This window comes from Centrocercus urophasianus, unplaced genomic scaffold, assembly GCF_019232065.1.
Source record: "Centrocercus urophasianus isolate 14NV4802_14NV808 unplaced genomic scaffold, USGS_Curo_1.0 seq_38, whole genome shotgun sequence".
Classification (NCBI taxonomy): domain Eukaryota; kingdom Metazoa; phylum Chordata; class Aves; order Galliformes; family Phasianidae; genus Centrocercus; species Centrocercus urophasianus.
In genome coordinates this window covers 4778937-4795885 of record NW_024884955.1, presented here as the reverse complement: position 1 = coordinate 4795885, position 16949 = coordinate 4778937, and the positions used below count along the sequence as shown (strand labels likewise).

The following is a 16949-nucleotide window of genomic DNA, read 5'->3' as shown; positions in this document are numbered from 1 at the left end:
GCTAAACAAATCGGATTTTTTACATGGCTAACCTCTGAAATCACCTCATCTACTGCACTAACTGACCCAGTAAAAATAAAATGTTTGGAAAACTATTAAAAATGTTTAGAGTAGCATGCTGCTTACTTACCAACTGTTCAAGCACCCATCTCATTTTTCCAGTTAAGAAGATACAACAGGCTGGCAGATTTGGGAATTGATCAAAAAGGAATTTCTTGAAATAATTACGTAGCATTAAACCAAAAGTTAAAAAAAAAAAAAAAAAAAAAAAAGACAAAAAACAAGAACGAACAACATGTACTACTGTCATGAACCACAGATGATTTTATATCCTCTGGACTCCACAACACAGAACTGTGGCTGATACAGTGTAAAACAAAAAGGCACAGATAAAAGGTACATTAGTTTACTCAAAATATGTAAAAGAAGAAAGCTAATAGTTAAAAAACATTTTCCATAAAGAATCAGATTTGCAAACTGATGTACTGCTGCATTTTATTGAGCAGCAACCCATTTCCAAAATCTGCAGCATAAAAACTCCCTTTTAAAGGAACAAAATATTAACCATACAGTGTCCCTCGGAAAGAGAAACACATTGTATTAATTATCCCTGCAAGAAAAAGAGTTCAATAATCATTTTAAGCTAAGATAAGCTGCATAAAAAACATGATGCAACAGCACACCACCACCTAGGCCCAATATCTACAATCAGCCATTAGCAGTTTTTGCTGATGTCTAGGTTTTTTTAAATCCCATATTTTTTCAGAGATAACTTATCTTAGCTATTCCATTCACTGTTTAGAAAGGTAAACTTGCCTGTTCTTCTGTCTGCCATTATCCCTGCTTGACTCCCTGTAGGGCAGTTAAATGCATCTGCTCCCTAGCTTCCATTTTCTCTTCAGCAGGCATGTGACACAACAGACAATAGTGCTGGCAAACTGCTCAGAGACAGAAAGCTTCTTTGGAATACCAGGATCTTGTTAAATTCTAAAAACACCAGCCTCCTGTGAAGAAGTAGGTATGCCAAGGTTTTGCCAGTCTGCAAAATAAAGCTGTGGCTAATGGCTACTAACCATGTGACCCAAGAAAGCAAATTTAAACAGTTTCAACTTAATAAAGTGCTGTGGTGTGAGTTTTGCACGACAAATCACAGAGAATCACACTCTCAACCCACAACTCATAGGTCTTAGAGAAAAAAAAATGTAAAAAGTAAGGCTTACCTCTGTGGATGCATTGTTAACACAGTGTTATGTCAATACTTATAAAACATGGAGGACAGGCTCTCAGTACTCAGACAGAAAGGGCTTGGCACTTCAGCTTGATGATCTGTCTTCCTAATAAAAGCTAATCCAGGATTGGCTACTTTGGTAAATCTGAATGTAAAGCTTCAGGGGATTGGCTGAAACACTTCCTGAGCGATTATCTTTGTGCAGCTCTGGCAAGCAGGAGCCATCCTGTGCACAGAGAAGACAGGCTAAGCTAGGCCCGTTTCAGCAAAAAAACTCGAAAAGAACTCCCAAAAGGCGACTTCCCCTATGAAATACGTAGATTTTCAAGCAGAGGAAAGCGATCACAAACTGCCTGCCTGAGCAAACGTGTCTCAACGTGTCCCTGCTGAAGGCATTTGGCTATTTTAAACCTCAAGAAGGACGAGTTCACCCAGGTCACAAAAATGATTCTTTAGAAACAAAAAGCTAAATTCGCTTTTCTGGTGTTCTCCACTGTGTTTCACACAGTGAAAGCAAAGGTACAGAAAGGGAACAAAATAAACTGAAAGTGCACATGCATGGGAGAGACGGACATTAAAAACTGAAAATTCAGACAGAATCCTTCAATTCCAGAATGTAAACACATTAACACCGACTGCAGCAACCACACACTGACAGTGGGATTTTTTTTTTTTTTTTTTTTCAGACAATGTGAGCCAAATCCTACATGGGAGAAGCCTGATGGCTGACTTCTGCAGCGAGTAATACACAACTAGAATTACATTATCAAAGAGGGCTGCTGGCATTCAGTGCACACCTTTTCCTGACTATAAAAATGCTGCAGAGAACGACCCAAACTATGCGGATGGCAGGGATGGCAGCGATGCACACCCTCAGCCCGGCCACCCCGGCCCCCACCCCGCGGCCTGCAGGGCTGCCCTGCTACCGGCCGCTTCCTGGCCATTAACCCTGTCGCACTCTGTGCTTTTTAAGGCACCAGGCAGGCCCTGAAAAGCAGCAGAACCTCCACGTGGCAAATTATCAGTCTGCTTTCACAAAAATGGATTAATGCAGCTTGTTGGATTCGTTTTTGCTTTCTTTGCCTTTTATCTTGTGTGCAATAAAATGAGAAAAGAGCACGTAAGCCGCCCATGTGGCCAATGCCCAAACACTGTATTCAAAAATGCTTTAAGTCCTTTCCCTAAAATTCTGCAGTTTGACTCTCTTTCCTAATACAGCAAAAGAGGGAGGATTTATCACTGTGCCAGCGAGGAAGGAAGTGTCAAATGCAGATTAGTATTTCAAAGGTCATCTCTTTAGAAACGCTGCAGCAAGGCTTCGTGTTTTTGTTCAGGATTGTGTGTCTGTACTGGGTAGCTAGGCTTTAAAATTCTGCTACCATCAACAAATTACAAAGGAAATCATAGATGAGAAGGTGATTCTGAAGCATACTGCATATTATCAGAGAGTTACTCCTGCAAAAACAAAAACTAAGGGAGTTACGGAGGGACAAATTCAGTATTAAAACAGTAATTATTAAATATTGAGCTAAAACAAAGCAAAATAAAGGTTCTTCCAACACAAGATTTAGGATTGAGCAAAAATTATAGAAACCCCTCTGCCATTAATCAAGGCTAGCTGCAAACAGAACATACACTTCACTAACATAACCCCAGTGCTAATTACCCCCAAAACAATCACCATGAATAAAGATTATCCCCCCTTTTCCCCCCAGCCAGCTTCAACCAGCTTCTCTCACGGTACAACTACGTTACCACTCAAATCTCTGCACTTGAGAGCTGACATGACTCATAACTATGCTACTCAGTAAGATTAATACTACTACTCTGCGTTACTCTGTATTGAATTCAGATTATTTCTTGAGATATCATTGTCAAAGGAAAACCACCATCCTATCGCCGTGCTTACATTCTTTGCGTTCCCATGCTTTAGGCTGCAACAGAGGATTAACAGCCCACAGTCTAAATTCTCATCTCATAAGTAATTCTGGAGTCCCTGCTGGAAGCATTTTCCCTTTTTAGCTTTGGCAGCATTTTTCAGGGCAAGGAGCAGGAAGGCTCATGGATTACGCTGGCAGTTGGTTCCATTTTAGGAATGTAGCAGAAATGACAGTGCTGCTGTAAAGGGAATCGTACAGCCCACTGCAGCAGCGAGAACTCACTGGAAATGCATGATATTCAAGTGAACACTTACATCAGTTTTAACAGTTCAGACCACTCCAGATTGGTTTCTTTTTGAATGCATACTTAAAGCTCAATGCCACTCAGAGACACCAACTGCAAATACATAAATACCCATATTTTGATCCATGCAGTAATTCTAAGCAAGGATTATCAGACATTTATATTTATACTTACTGACCACTCTATTCCAGTATTATTCTATTAAAATAATAATAATGCCAGTGAAGTACAGCAGGGAAATAAAACTAAACACACTGAACTTGTCAAAGCTTTGTGCTATCCAAGACGTGATCCAGTAATGTAGTCGTGCTGATGGTGACTGGGAACACTGCCAAAGTGACACACATGGACTGATCAGAGAATCGGCACGCAGGAGACAGAAGCAGCCTTAGAAAAGGCCTGAAGTCCTATTGTCTTGACTCAGGAAAATGGTGGCCCAAAAGCAAAATTTACAATTCAGTCATTAGCGAGTGCATGGATGAAAATGTATCAGCACACTGCTAAAATTACCATCATAATTCGGTCAGAAATTAAAAGGAAATACTTATTGCTCTTCATTTTTCTTGTCCATCTATATCATTTATAGCCAGAGATACAGGCCCAGTAATCACCACACAGGTACATCTTGAGAACTCAGAAGATTCTGTCAAATCATGATGAACCCATGCCTTGATGCAGCTTGACCAATTCTTTTACAGAGGAGTAGTGAATTTTTTGGAGGGGGATGGGAAGGAAAGGAAAACAAAGGATAGAGACAGGGAAAGCTAGAAGCTTTGTTAAATCAGAAAAGAGGGCAGGGAGATAAGAATAGGTAGTATTTGTCCTTTTCAATGCCTTAAAGATGTTAAGAGGAAATAGGACGATGATGCAGGAAAGAAATAAAGGCAAAATAGAAGTGAAAAAAAGGAAAAAAGGAAAGACAGGAAGTAGGAATACAATCAAAAGGAAACTAAAAGACAACAATGTTACAAGTGTAACCTACTATACTTAATGGGTTCTTTGCGTAGAACAGTGCCCACTGTGTAGAATCTTCTCTCCAGGAAGTACCACTGCCAAGAAGGACAAGCAGAAAACAGTGCTGTAAGGAGTTATACAATTCAGTACATACTGGAAAGCCTCAAAATATAAATAAATGCCACTAAGGAAGGAAGATATTTGTCTGTGTGACAGAAGCAATGGTTTTGAGACATATGCACTTATTTAGGAAGCAGCAGATTATTCACAGTCCTCAAAAAATAAGTACCATGGGGTGAAAATATCAGTGGCAGAGAGAGAACAGTAGAACAAAAGATAGAGCTTTAAAAATAATGTTTGGAACAGATACACAAGAAGAAATGGAAAATACATTCTCCAAGGATAAGCAAGACATAGGAGATAGAATTTGCATTTAAGGTCTCACAGCTCGGTCCTGCATTTCCAAGTCCTTGATTGCAAATGCTAATTTCAAGGTTAGAAACAGAAAACACTGTTGTTCCATGTCTTTCCTTGAAAGACACGGGGGTTTTGCATTCTTCTTTTGGTTGTTTCTCCTAGCTACTCACCTTTACTTTAAATCTACCTGAGTATCAGTAACTTCTTAAAGATGGGAAGACAAGACCTCCATCAGACAGAACCCAACAACAAATACCTAGGAAATATCTTCCTGAATTTTTAGGAACCTGTTGGATGCTAGATTTACTAACCTGCCTAACAAGGCCGGTAACCTGTGAACTATCAGCAACTGCTGGAGAATGCATTTATGCCAAGCAGGTAGCTGACGTGTCTAAGGTCAAAGGGCTTTGTGGCCAGATGCAGGCATTTATCCTGAAGAAAAATACATTTGTACACTTTCATTTTAGGTTCCTGCTTCTGGATCACTCTGATCACTTGCTGTCTATAGATAAAAATCTGATTTTGTTTTTATGCACACTGAATATCTGATGCATTATGAAAGTTTCTCTTCAGAGCCTTTTTTAGTATGCTGTGAAACTGCCTCACGTACATTTCCTTCCAAAGGAAATCTTTATTCATGTTTAATTATCTGCCAAAAATACAAAAAAAAAAAAGAAAAAAAAAAAAAAGAAAAGAAAGAAAGAAAAACCCACCCTTGAGTCCTGTGCTTTATAGCAGCTGTAGCTTTTCAAGAGGTGCTACAGCCCATGTTATCTTAAGGCACAAGCCCATATATCTCATCTCTTTCACCTCTGGAGTTTGAAACACTCTCAAAGACTTCACAGCTGGAAGCATGGCTGTTGGATATCCTGTATAAAACAGGATTTTTGTCACCATATATTTAAATTAAGTGTTCTGTAGGAAATCCTAACAGATATAATTTATTTTCTATTTGATCTGAAGCTGCATACTTTCTTCAGTTAGCAGGAAAGCAGCTGTAGGACACATGCAGATACATTGTATATCAGACCTGAGGAATATGGACCACTTGAATTGCACCTGAGCAACAAGCAGACTTACCATTCCTACTCTGTTCTAAGATGGTAGTGAGTCCAATGCACTCATTGCACATGCCAGGTTTGTGAGTGTGGGGATGTAAAAAGAATTAGGTACAAAATTCTGAAAAAAGTCTGTGTTTCACCAGGAATTCTATTGCTCAAGTGCTGGACATCCCACACACTGCATTAGTCTGACATCACATCCTTCCTAACAAGATAAAGGCGCAGCTGTTAGGGAGTAAGTATTTACTATGGTAGTAGTCTAGATAACGCTAAATTGTAGTCCCATTACTGAGGGGTTTTTTTTTTTGTTTGTTTGTTTTGTTGTTGTTGTTTGTCACATTCAGGAATCACTTGGTTAATATTTTAAATCAGTAAGACTGACCTTTTTTCCTTCTATCATGAGATAGGAGGATTTCCTTGTTGTTTTGGTTGTCGTTGATGTTGATGGTTTGTTGTTTTTTGTTTTTTTACATAAAAGCTGATTATCCCACAGAGTCTATCAGCTACAGCTCACACTAAATATTTAAAATGATGGAATTACAAACATAGTACAGTGATTTTTCTCTCAGCTAGACTTACATTTCACCACATCCCACCACAGATCTAAACTGTATCACTCTCTACTTCTATCCTGCTACTCCATCCACTGAATTCAGCTTTAAGACTGCATTCTCACACACCTTTCCCATTCCCACCTGCTTTTCCAATTGCTAGATTAATCTCATTTTTCCAGTTTGCCTTTCAGCAGTAAAGAGTTTCTTTTTCCACCACAAACGTGCAATACAATCACTTTCACAAAGGCTTAACCCATAGTTTCACCAGCATTTCCCATTCCTTCCAGCCATAGCAGTCTGCTCAATCACACTTCTTGCAGACCTGTCTGTAAAGTTCCACAGAGAACAGGATCAGTGAACTGAATACTAACTTTAACCCTGGAAAAGCACCCAGTCACAATAGTTCACAATGCTGCTGCAGCAACACTTGTAGTGGCATAGCTAACAGGGCAGGAAAAGGCAGCCCATGATAATCTAAGGGATCACTCTAACTAGAAGAAAATTTTGTGGAACTACAAGCTCAAGCACTGGATTGACATTTTTACAGGATTTGCCTCATTAACAATGTTATGTTCGTACCTAAATGACACTATAGATCTGCCCTCATCTCCCCAGCCTTGTGAAAGGGCATGAAGAAAAAAATCTTTAAAATATAACCACATCTCTAAAGAGAAGAAACACACGTTACAGTTGTGGCACTGTCTGTGAAGCCACGTAAAAGACTTGGCCGTGATGAGCATGCATTTCACTCACATTATCTAACATCTCCATAAACAGTTGAATTCATTTTGGCACCTTTACAAGTTATTATTTTTCATGCACTGTTAGACTTGCAGACAATGCTCCATGAGCCCTCCTTATAAGGTGACAGGAATGGGGACTTGACTGAAACCATGCCACTGTAAAATTGTTTCAAAAAGGGAGGTTTACTGTAGAGAAATCTATATCCACATCAAATAACATACTGCTGAAAGAGCAGAAGAAATCATGCTGCATTAAACCACCTTGCCAACAACACAGTGAGATACAAGTATGTACGTAGGTTGCTCTGGAAGTAATGCTTCTATTTATTTCCATGGAAACTACAGCAGCTACAAAGAACACAATAACACTATTTGATAGAGTAAATTCTTAGCTACAAAATGCTCTTTTTCAACACAGTCACTACAATTAGCTGTGCATTTTCACTAGCCATGAACAAGAGTCTGCATGCTGTGCTCATAAAAAAAACGCACAGCCATTTAGAACGTGCCTTGTCTTTCATGTTATTGCCACCACTGCTGCAACGCACCACCCACCACCTCATTGCTCACAGCCGCTGTTTGGTCTCCATGAACATTCAGCAAGCGTCTCCATGAATGTCAATGAGTGCCGTTTTTTTTAACAGGGAGGAATGCAGTTCCACACCCATTTCATACACACTTCCATGCCAGATGTCATTTTGTCAGACTGTCTCTCTGCTGCCATCTGTCACACAGCAACAAAAGGTAACGCAATACTGGTGGGAAGGTTCAGCCTCTATTGCCACCAACATCACATTATGTTGTGGGCCAACATCATAAAATAGGATGCATTACTTTTGGAGCAGCACTTATAAATTAGGTAAACACAGCAAGACTGCTCTGCAATTTATCTATTAAATGAACTTTGCTACACACCATTACTACAAAGCTACAACATCCTTATGAGTGGAAAATGTCAGTAATTCAAAATTGAGATTGTATGCAAACAAACAGAAGTATATAGGGTATAAATGTATTTCTATGAGTAAGTTACCACAGGTCCAAGACGAACACATGAAAAATGTCAGTTCGCCCCTTTGGGAAGCAGTATTCCGACTTCTTATATAACAGTCATGCTTAATCCTGGCTTTTAAACTTCTGCTGGAACATAACATTCCCGCACTGCAAGATGTGATGATACATCTCAGTGTCACTACTCATTCAGGAAATACCAAAACAGTTCAGTGGAAGAAAAAGAGAATTCTAAAAATGTTCTTAAGCAACATTATACAACGCCTGTTCACAGGCTGTTGGAGGACAAAATTAGTATCGTGCCCCTTGTTTTACTGTACTTCTCTTAAAAAAACCTTAGATTGCAGTCTTGTATCTGACAGGTTTTTAATGTCTTCTGGGCATTCTGATTCTTCTTTCAAAGGTAACTAGAATGTTTTGGAAAAACAACCAGTTCTGGACATTAGCACAGTGCAAACACTTTAACACAACAGAAGAACATTATCTAGGGAAAAAAAAACTGTAGTTGCTATAATTAAATCCTGATTTTCATTGCATTTGTGTTTTTCTTCATGTGATGGTAGAAGAAAAATCTAAAATATGTAAGGAAAACCTCTACCAGCAATTTTAAGTCTAAGGTACAAATCAAATCACATGATCTAAAGACTGACAGAAGAAGCATTTGAAACTAGCCCAGCAAAACAATCTAAAGGAACACATTATCTGTTCCTTGATTGCTCTGGTAGTTCCATATTTGTAAGCCTAACCTAGCAGGAAAAAACTAATTCACAAACAATAGTATGTTTTCTAAACTACAGTTGTATCAAACCATAGATATTATCAGTATACATGCCTGGGGCTCAGCTCTCAAGTAATGTCTTAGAATGTAAGTAAACAGGATCATTAAATTTATAAGAGCTTATTGCCATTGAAAGGGTTCTGCAATTCCCAACCCCATTCCCACACACATATTCCCACTCCTTCCATTGCAATGGATTTATTATTTCCTTAGAATTTCAGGGAGCCAGTTCTACTTGTTTGCTGCAGAAAACCGCATGCAACAGCACGGTTAGACTCAGCAGCAACAAACAGCAGAGGGAGGGAGGGAGGGAGGGAGGAAGAGAGGGAGGGAGGGAGAGCGAGCGAGCGCCCTTTTCAACGGCTAGGGGCTGTTAAATCACACTTTCTGTACTGCCCTCTTTCTTCCCCAAAAGACACAGCTATAAAAAGAAAATTACACACAAATATTTGACAAATTTGGACTTTCCCTGCTTTGACTCCTCAGTGCTAAAAATCTCCCCACGCAGCACCTGCCATTCATCTACAGTTCTATGTGCACTTAGTTCTTCGTGTTCCTGTACGTAAGCCTTTCAGTACTTGGCCTAGGATCACAGAACGTCCAAGTTGGAAGGAGCCAGTAAGGATCACCGAGACCGACTCCTTGCTTCTCTCCTTTTTGCACAAATCCTTGTACAAAACAACCAGGCTTGTCCTGAAACAACTTAAACCTCAAACCTGTGTGCTGTGCTGTATTTGTTGTCTAAAGATAGTTTCCAAAATAGAGTTCCAGACTCAATATCTCTATAGTTTTGAACATTTCAGACACGCTATATATTTTGCCTACTTTTGTATGTAACCTATTCAGATGGGATCCCAAAGCTGATCTGGATATTTCTGTAAGAAAAATACTTTAAAATAAACCTTTTTATGCATAAATTAAAATGACATCTGCCCCAAACTTTCAGTAAATGATTCAAAAGTAATCTATTTCTACTTACTTGATATGCAGCAATAAAATACTGCTACTACATCAATCGACCAAAGTTATTTCCCCTCACCTTTTATGTCAAAGGAAATGGTAAAATTTCAGATATTTGGCATTTTTCCTACATTGTTTTCTAACTTTGGTAGAAATGCAGCATCCCCTAGTGTTCATTTATTTCACTGAAAAGAAAAAAAAAAAAAGTACATTCAAATAATCACAGATGTACAAAATGCTATTCAAAATATTTTTTGTAATAGCACTCAGTATTCAGTTCAAGATTTTGGCAAAAATACATCATTGGCTTTCCTGATAATCACAGAAAGTCTGAGGGTAAAGTTTCCTCACGCAACAGAGATACCAATTGCTCTGAAGCAGCATGAAGCGAGGTAAAGCACGTTAAAACCCATATGGTAACAAAACCAAGACCAAGGCAGACATCCTACACCGACTTGCCTGATTCTTCCATCAGCAGTGGCTGCTCTGAGCCTCCAAAACAAACCTGGTAGCTATGTTCAATTGTTTCTTAGTGAGGTAAGCATGGAACGATCTGTCCTGTACTGTGATGGAAGAACTTGCATACCTCTTGTTACTCTAGGGCATACTCTTCTGCTGGCCACATCAAGTATTTGAAATCATGGCTAAACATCATTCCATACATGTTGTTGCCATGTAAGCTATAGTCAAATATCCAGTCCTACATAAACAAATCTTTATTGATGCCTCTTTGATCTCATTAGAAATATTTCTTCCCAGCATTAATATCTCCCTGGCTGTTACACAGAGCAGAGCAAGTGATTAAGCTGGGATAAGCCAATTTCATAATTTTTATGCGGAAAAAATAAAGCAACAGAACTTAAATAAGAAACTTAAGATTATACTGCTCAGTTTTGCCCTCTGACACAGTGACAGTGGCAAGATAGTTGGTTTTGGACAAAATGTAAAGAACAGAAAGCTTTTTTTTTTTTCTTTCCTGTTTGAGTTACACAAACTTTATTTACAAGAACATTAATTCCATGTAGTTTCTATGTCCTAATTCAGGGTTTCAAACCTAATACTCTAAATCTCAAAATTTTCTTCAAAACCTTGTGGTTTGTTGCACTTCAGAAGTGAGAAGGATCAACAATGGATTACACCTTTATTTTTAACCCATTTTGGGATACTTGCTGCTAGGTCATTCCACATCTAAGCAGTGCCAGTGTAAGATGTTGACACACTACTTCATAGACATCAACTCAGCAGATTTGCAAGAAAACATAATATATACTTATAAACATCAATTTGGTGAGAAGAATCTTCAGAAATCTAGAAAAAATGAGAGTGTTTTTCCAACCAGATAAAAAAAATCTGGCTGAAAAAAAGGGTTTAATTTAAATTCCAATTATTTCTAGTCATTAGTTTTTTCTTGACAGACTACTTAACTTATCAATGTATTAATGAAATATTAGTCTTTGCATTGTAGGGTCATCTATTGAAATGTCAGTTTAATAGCTTGTTACATAAAACCCTAGGGTGACATCCAGGTCCTATTATCTCTGGTGATGCCACAGTTTCACCCAGAACATTCATCTGTTTTTATAATGCATGGAAATTACAGTCTTTCAAGGACAATAAAATCTGTTCTAGGCAAATTAAAAATTATTAATGTATCTAAGCCCTTCTTGTGTCTATTGAGTAAGTAGTGAACAGTAACAATTAATAGAAATGTTACGTTGACAGAAATACTACAGGGAACCAGAAATGTTTTTCCAATCAGCAGTTTCATATTTAGTGTTGATTAGTCTGTTTTCTTGTATTGCTATTACTATTTTGCAATCCTCAATACCTTTTTACTCTGTCCATTTAATAAATGCTAAAGACATGGAAGGGAGAATAAAATACTTTTCCCTCATAAATGACAAGGTAAATTTATTGTTACTCAGACTTGAGTGATCTATTTGGAATATAAAAGAGGAGAAAAGGTTCAAAGAAAAGCATGTGCATTCTCTCTCCCTTTTGAGCATAAACATCTAAAAGCATACTGAAATTCTTTTTTGCCTCCTTACGAATCACAAAATGCACGAAAAAGACTTCAAAAAACACAAGCCTCTTCACTCCTTATTTAAACTGTATGCTACGTTCAGGCCAAAATGACAAACTTAGATAACACCAGGTATCAGAAGTTAATGGGCTTGAGCGGGATCAGGAACAAAAGTAAGGTTTCAGTTTTAAGGACAGCTCTGTCAACAAGTGAGATATGCTGTTTTTGCAGTGCTATTAGCATGAGAGCGTGTAGCCATACATTCCATACACATAAAAATCAAACTGCATAAAGACTGGACAAAGACTTATGCGGAAATAAAGCCAAAATTGTTCTACAAACAACTAACAATCAACATAACAAATCTTCTAACAAAGATTCATGAGCCAAGTTGGATGGTGCTTATCTTGGATACATGACAGATTTTGCTTCCAAAGTTTCTTTTTAGGTCTTAATAGCAAGTAACACACGTTTTTGGTTCTGTTAAAAGCCCTGAAATCCTTCAGGCCCTCAGTCTCCCACAGGTAAACAGATATGACTACTAATAAATGATCATGATTTTTAGACTGGAATTACTTACCCCATGACAATGAGTTTTTTCTTCACCAGATTTACTCAAACTCTGAATTAATCCATCTTGTTTAACTGAAGCATAAAATAAAGGAGTCATTCTCAGTTACTTCCAAGTAGGTAAGCAGATTTCAGGTTGATTTCTACAGTTCTGCAAAAGATACCGATTTCACTTCGCTTTCTAGATACTGGAAGAACAAATTAACAAAACTAACGAGTTGAATAAGTATTAAGCATTATGCAGTTGTTCTCGACCTTGCTGGCTAAACTTAATTTTCAGTTTCATTCCTTTACTGAATAAATAAAAGGGATGTATTGACAGAAAAGTGGAAAGGTTAGCACAATAATGATTTCTTATAAGGAGGCTAAGTATTTTGCTTGTTTATTCATTTAGATGTGGGGCTTTTTTTGCCATTAAGAATGCCTATGTTTGCTAAGCTCATTTATTTAAGAGATAGGACAATCAAAATGACCATGTGGGGTGTAGGTTGTACGAGTCCACATACAATGTAGAAGATGTGGAATCAAAGAGGTAAAAAAAACTTGGGTCATTAAATCCAGGACTCAGAGCTTAAATAACAAAAACACAGAACTATAAACCAAGCAAAGAAGTTAGTAGTCAGAAAAATAAATATACTGTCCTTATGCAGACCCATCTAATTATCTCACTTTCCAAATATTAAGTAACATAAATTCTGAGAAGATACCTCAGAAAAATAACTGTAAGCAACAGAAATGTGAGGTTTCGCTGATCTTTCTTAAACATACGTACAGTGCTTTAAGAAACAGGATTTACTCATTTGTCAGAGTTCAATCAATCTCAAGAGTGCTGAAAATGTTATAATAGACAGAAGTAATCACCTATTTTAACACGACCCTGTCATCAAATATCAGAGGAGAAAAAGAAAGCTGTGCCAAAGGGTTCTTAAGAAGTAAAACAGAGGTCTGCATCATGTCTTTATTCTTCTTGCCTCCAACACGATGTTTTACAGAAAAAAAACCCATAGGTTCAAGGTTTTTGTCAATTGAAATAATCATTTTAGACAACAGTGATCTCCTCTTAAGCATACAGCATACGTCTATGTAAAAAAAAACCTTAAGCTAGCTAATACGTACAGAAGTCACCAGACAGCTCTTGAGGCACAAATACTAGTTTAACATTACTGTAAATTATCGTATCTGATCACCTCGTGGTCTAAGTCTGCCTTAAAATTCACTGTGCTAAAATAACGTAATTATGAGGTTAATTACAAATTTTAAACTTAATTAACATATTAAAAAAAAAATCTTACCTTTTCCTAAAGGAAAACATGCCTCTATGTAAGAGATTAAGTAATTGATGTTATCTGCTCCTAAATTGCTTTAGCTTTGCTTCAAAATGAAAATTCAAAGAATAATGCTTATTTGGAGCTTGTACAAGTATAAGAGCTGAAATTTGTGCAATAAAACTACCTAAAATCTACCTATGTCAACGCTACATGAAATAAGAGCTTTTAAAGCCCTACACGTAAGGATTCTTAGGGAAAAAAACTATATCCCTATGTAAGAAAAGCATTCAAATTAGCTTGCTTGCTGAGGCTTAAAAATGTCTCAGGTTAGTGTACTCTGGGCTATGAAAGCACGGTATCAGTCCGTGGTTTTGGGCTCTCCTGTCTCTTGACCATTCCCTACCCCTTTTGAGGGCATGGCAGGAGAAAAGAGAAGTGCTGCTGGGGATCAAAGCCACTTGTCAATCTGCAGCTATAGCAAATAGCAACAGAAAGCTACTCAAGTTTTAGAGAGTAGCATGCTTTTTTTCCTTATATATAAAACAATTCATTTTCCACTGCCATATTCCAGCAGATGACCCATCTCCATGTTCATAAGACCTCAGAGAGCTCCAAACCCACTCTCTATAAAACAAAAAATTCTACTGATTCTAGAACTAGTGAGGTGAGCTGACGGCCCAGCGCACCTCGCACACTTCCCAAGACCACAACCGCCTCAAGCGCGGCCTCCACAGCACGAAGCCGCCACAGCACTCACCGCGCCTCAGGCACAGCCCGCGCTCGCTAACGGCGCTCAGCGGCAGGCTTCAGAGCGAGCCGCACCCACCGCGGCTGGGAGACCCCGCATCACTTACACCAAGCCCACCTCCAACCCCGCCTGCCCAACTGCCTGTGAAACGCCCACCCCCTCCGAGCCCGCTCTTCCAGTCCGCCTAACGATTCGCTCCTGGTGCTGTCAATCATTTTACTCTTCAGCTTGATTGGTTAGAACTCGAAAGAGGGCGAGTGTTGGGCTGGTTATGTTTACAGCGTTCAAGATGAAGCCGGCTGGGGAGGCGGGAAGAAGTGCTGTTTGTTTTAGCGGGCCGGCTCGGGTCTTCTCAGAAAAAATAGCAGCTCGGCTGTTCTAAGCTGCGAGTTCGTCATCCAGAACCATGCAGACGCCGTGTCCGGCCTGGCACTGGGCCTCCTGTTGGGGCTCGTGTTCGAGGTACCGCGCGGCGTGCCCCGTTAGTTGAGTAAGGTTAGCAATCGCATCGTTCGGAACTAAAAGTAGCATTAAGTTCTAAGAGCAAATGACAGGCTTCCAAACGCGGTACTGCAGGCATTGTATGCTAGTAAGCTAAAGGAAGTGTAACCGAAACTTTTCACTCTGTGATCTGTTCATGCTTAGTACTATGTTAAATGCAGGGTTTCCTCTCAGGATGGCTTTCATTTTTTCCTATTCTCGAGGCTATGTGAAAAAAGCCAATAGGTATATTGCAGTTAGAAATGACCATTATAATGCTGTAAATGGAACTGTAAGAATTTCTTTAAGGGAAACTCTAAAACATAGGACTGTTTATCTGTCTTGCCTTAGTGCTGCTGAATATTATAAGATCTGTTGATGTGTGTAAGAAGATTCACTGGTTATAGAGAATGGAAAAGAGGCAGTTAGAAATTAGAAGTTAATATATTAATTTTTTCTTCTCTCTGAGAAACGTTATAATTTTCTGTGTGCCCAATACTGCTCCTTTTTGACAGCACTAATTCTTGTCTTCTGAATAAATGTTTCTTTTAGTATATACTTCTTTTTAAGCCCTTGGTGTCATTTCATAGAAGGTTTTATATGATTTCTTTCTTCCTCCTAGAAAAATTTACATCATCCTTGTACCCTTGGCTATCCTGCCACGGAATACCACTTGGGTGGGCTCCCATACTTGCAGCAGAGTGCAACGTTTGTTGCATTGTGTCCTATACTTTGTAGATAAACAGAAAAGCTAACCTGCTGGCTTCTAGCAAAGGTGCTTATTGCCGTCTTCTCCTAAAGACCATTAAAAACAGCTTATTCATAGGAAAGCTAGCTTCTAAGCATTCCTTTAGAATGTTATCATGTTTGAGTGGATTCCACCAAAGGAAGCATATGATTTGTCCCATTTTTGAATGAAATGAGGTTGCAGTGAACATGTGGGAGTAACAAGAATTGTGGTAATTAAGTAATTATGCAGAAGGTATTTTATGTACTTCGTTAAATATGAAGTACAAGCTTCACAGTTAAGAGTTGTAACCAGTACATCTGTTTGTAGATGGCTCAAATTGCACAGAGAATAGAAACAGCTCCAGATTCTGTATCAGCCTGCAGGCATCCCCAGTCATGGAAGGCAGCACAGTGAAGCCAGAACTATTGACCACTTCACTGTTGTCCTTTTGGCATGGAAAACAGTGGGGAAGAAGCATGCTCCCAAATTAAGGAGTGAAGCAGTGCTGTCACAATGCCTTTGTTCAATGAAGATAGCAGTGAGTCTCATTCCATGGACACTTTAAGTTGGCATCGATGCTCTGGGCTGTTGTCACCACCAAACACGTGAAACTACTTGTATAGCTGAGCAGCACAGCATGTTAGGAAATTCAACCGTTGTAGTTAATAGGGTTTTTTCCTCCCCCATTTGGCTGTGTCAGTTTTGCCTTGTACAATTTCCAATTCACCAAACAGCTACTTTTCCAAGTGAGATACGCTGATAAGAGGCATCTGGCAGTAAATAGAGGCAGGATTGCTGCTTTTGATGGTGATGCTGACTTGTACTGCAGTTGGTTTTTGTATGCCAGAAAAGGGGATGTATACTTTTTTTTCCTTTATGAGAATTAATTTTCAAAGCACTCTTAATGATTGTAACTCCTCCTTAATTTCATGGGTGCGTTCCCAGTGTGCTGAAGTGATATGCCACCTCAGTCTTTGCTACAGAGGACTTTTTGCATTGTTGTGCCACTCATTTCCTTAGTAGTTGGTTAAATGAATGCTCTGTGTACTCCTGAGTGTTTTTCATTACGCTTTTAGAAACTAGGTTATGTAACACCTGATGAAAATAGTTTTTTTTGTTGTTTATACTTGTTTAATTCGCATTTATGAGGATCAGCGTAAGTGAAAACATAAAGACACAATAACACATTCCTTTTCTTTACAACAGTTTTCAGATGATTCCTGTTCTCCTTCTCTGATTT

The 16949-nt window shown here is 38.7% G+C and overlaps 1 protein-coding gene across 9 annotated transcripts in view; it reads right to left on the bottom strand.

Annotated features, from left to right (window-relative positions):
• ZMYND8 (zinc finger MYND-type containing 8) overlaps positions 1-12513 on the bottom strand; it is a 63834-nt gene extending 51321 nt beyond the window's left edge. For 6 of the 9 annotated variants that reach the window (XR_006171055.1, XM_042832290.1, XM_042832296.1 and 3 more), the window contains exon 1: positions 1221-1317. Coding sequence is in view for 6 of the 9 variants with exons in the window: in XM_042832290.1 (XP_042688224.1) it covers positions 1221-1234 (14 nt within the window). In the remaining 3 variants the exon portion in view is untranslated. Of the gene's footprint in view, positions 1-130; positions 151-816; positions 988-1220; positions 1318-12493 lie in introns of those variants that run through there. The other 3 variants (XM_042832291.1, XM_042832294.1, XM_042832295.1) reach the window with 3 other exon arrangements.
• Between the last annotated feature and the right edge of the window lie 4436 nt (positions 12514-16949).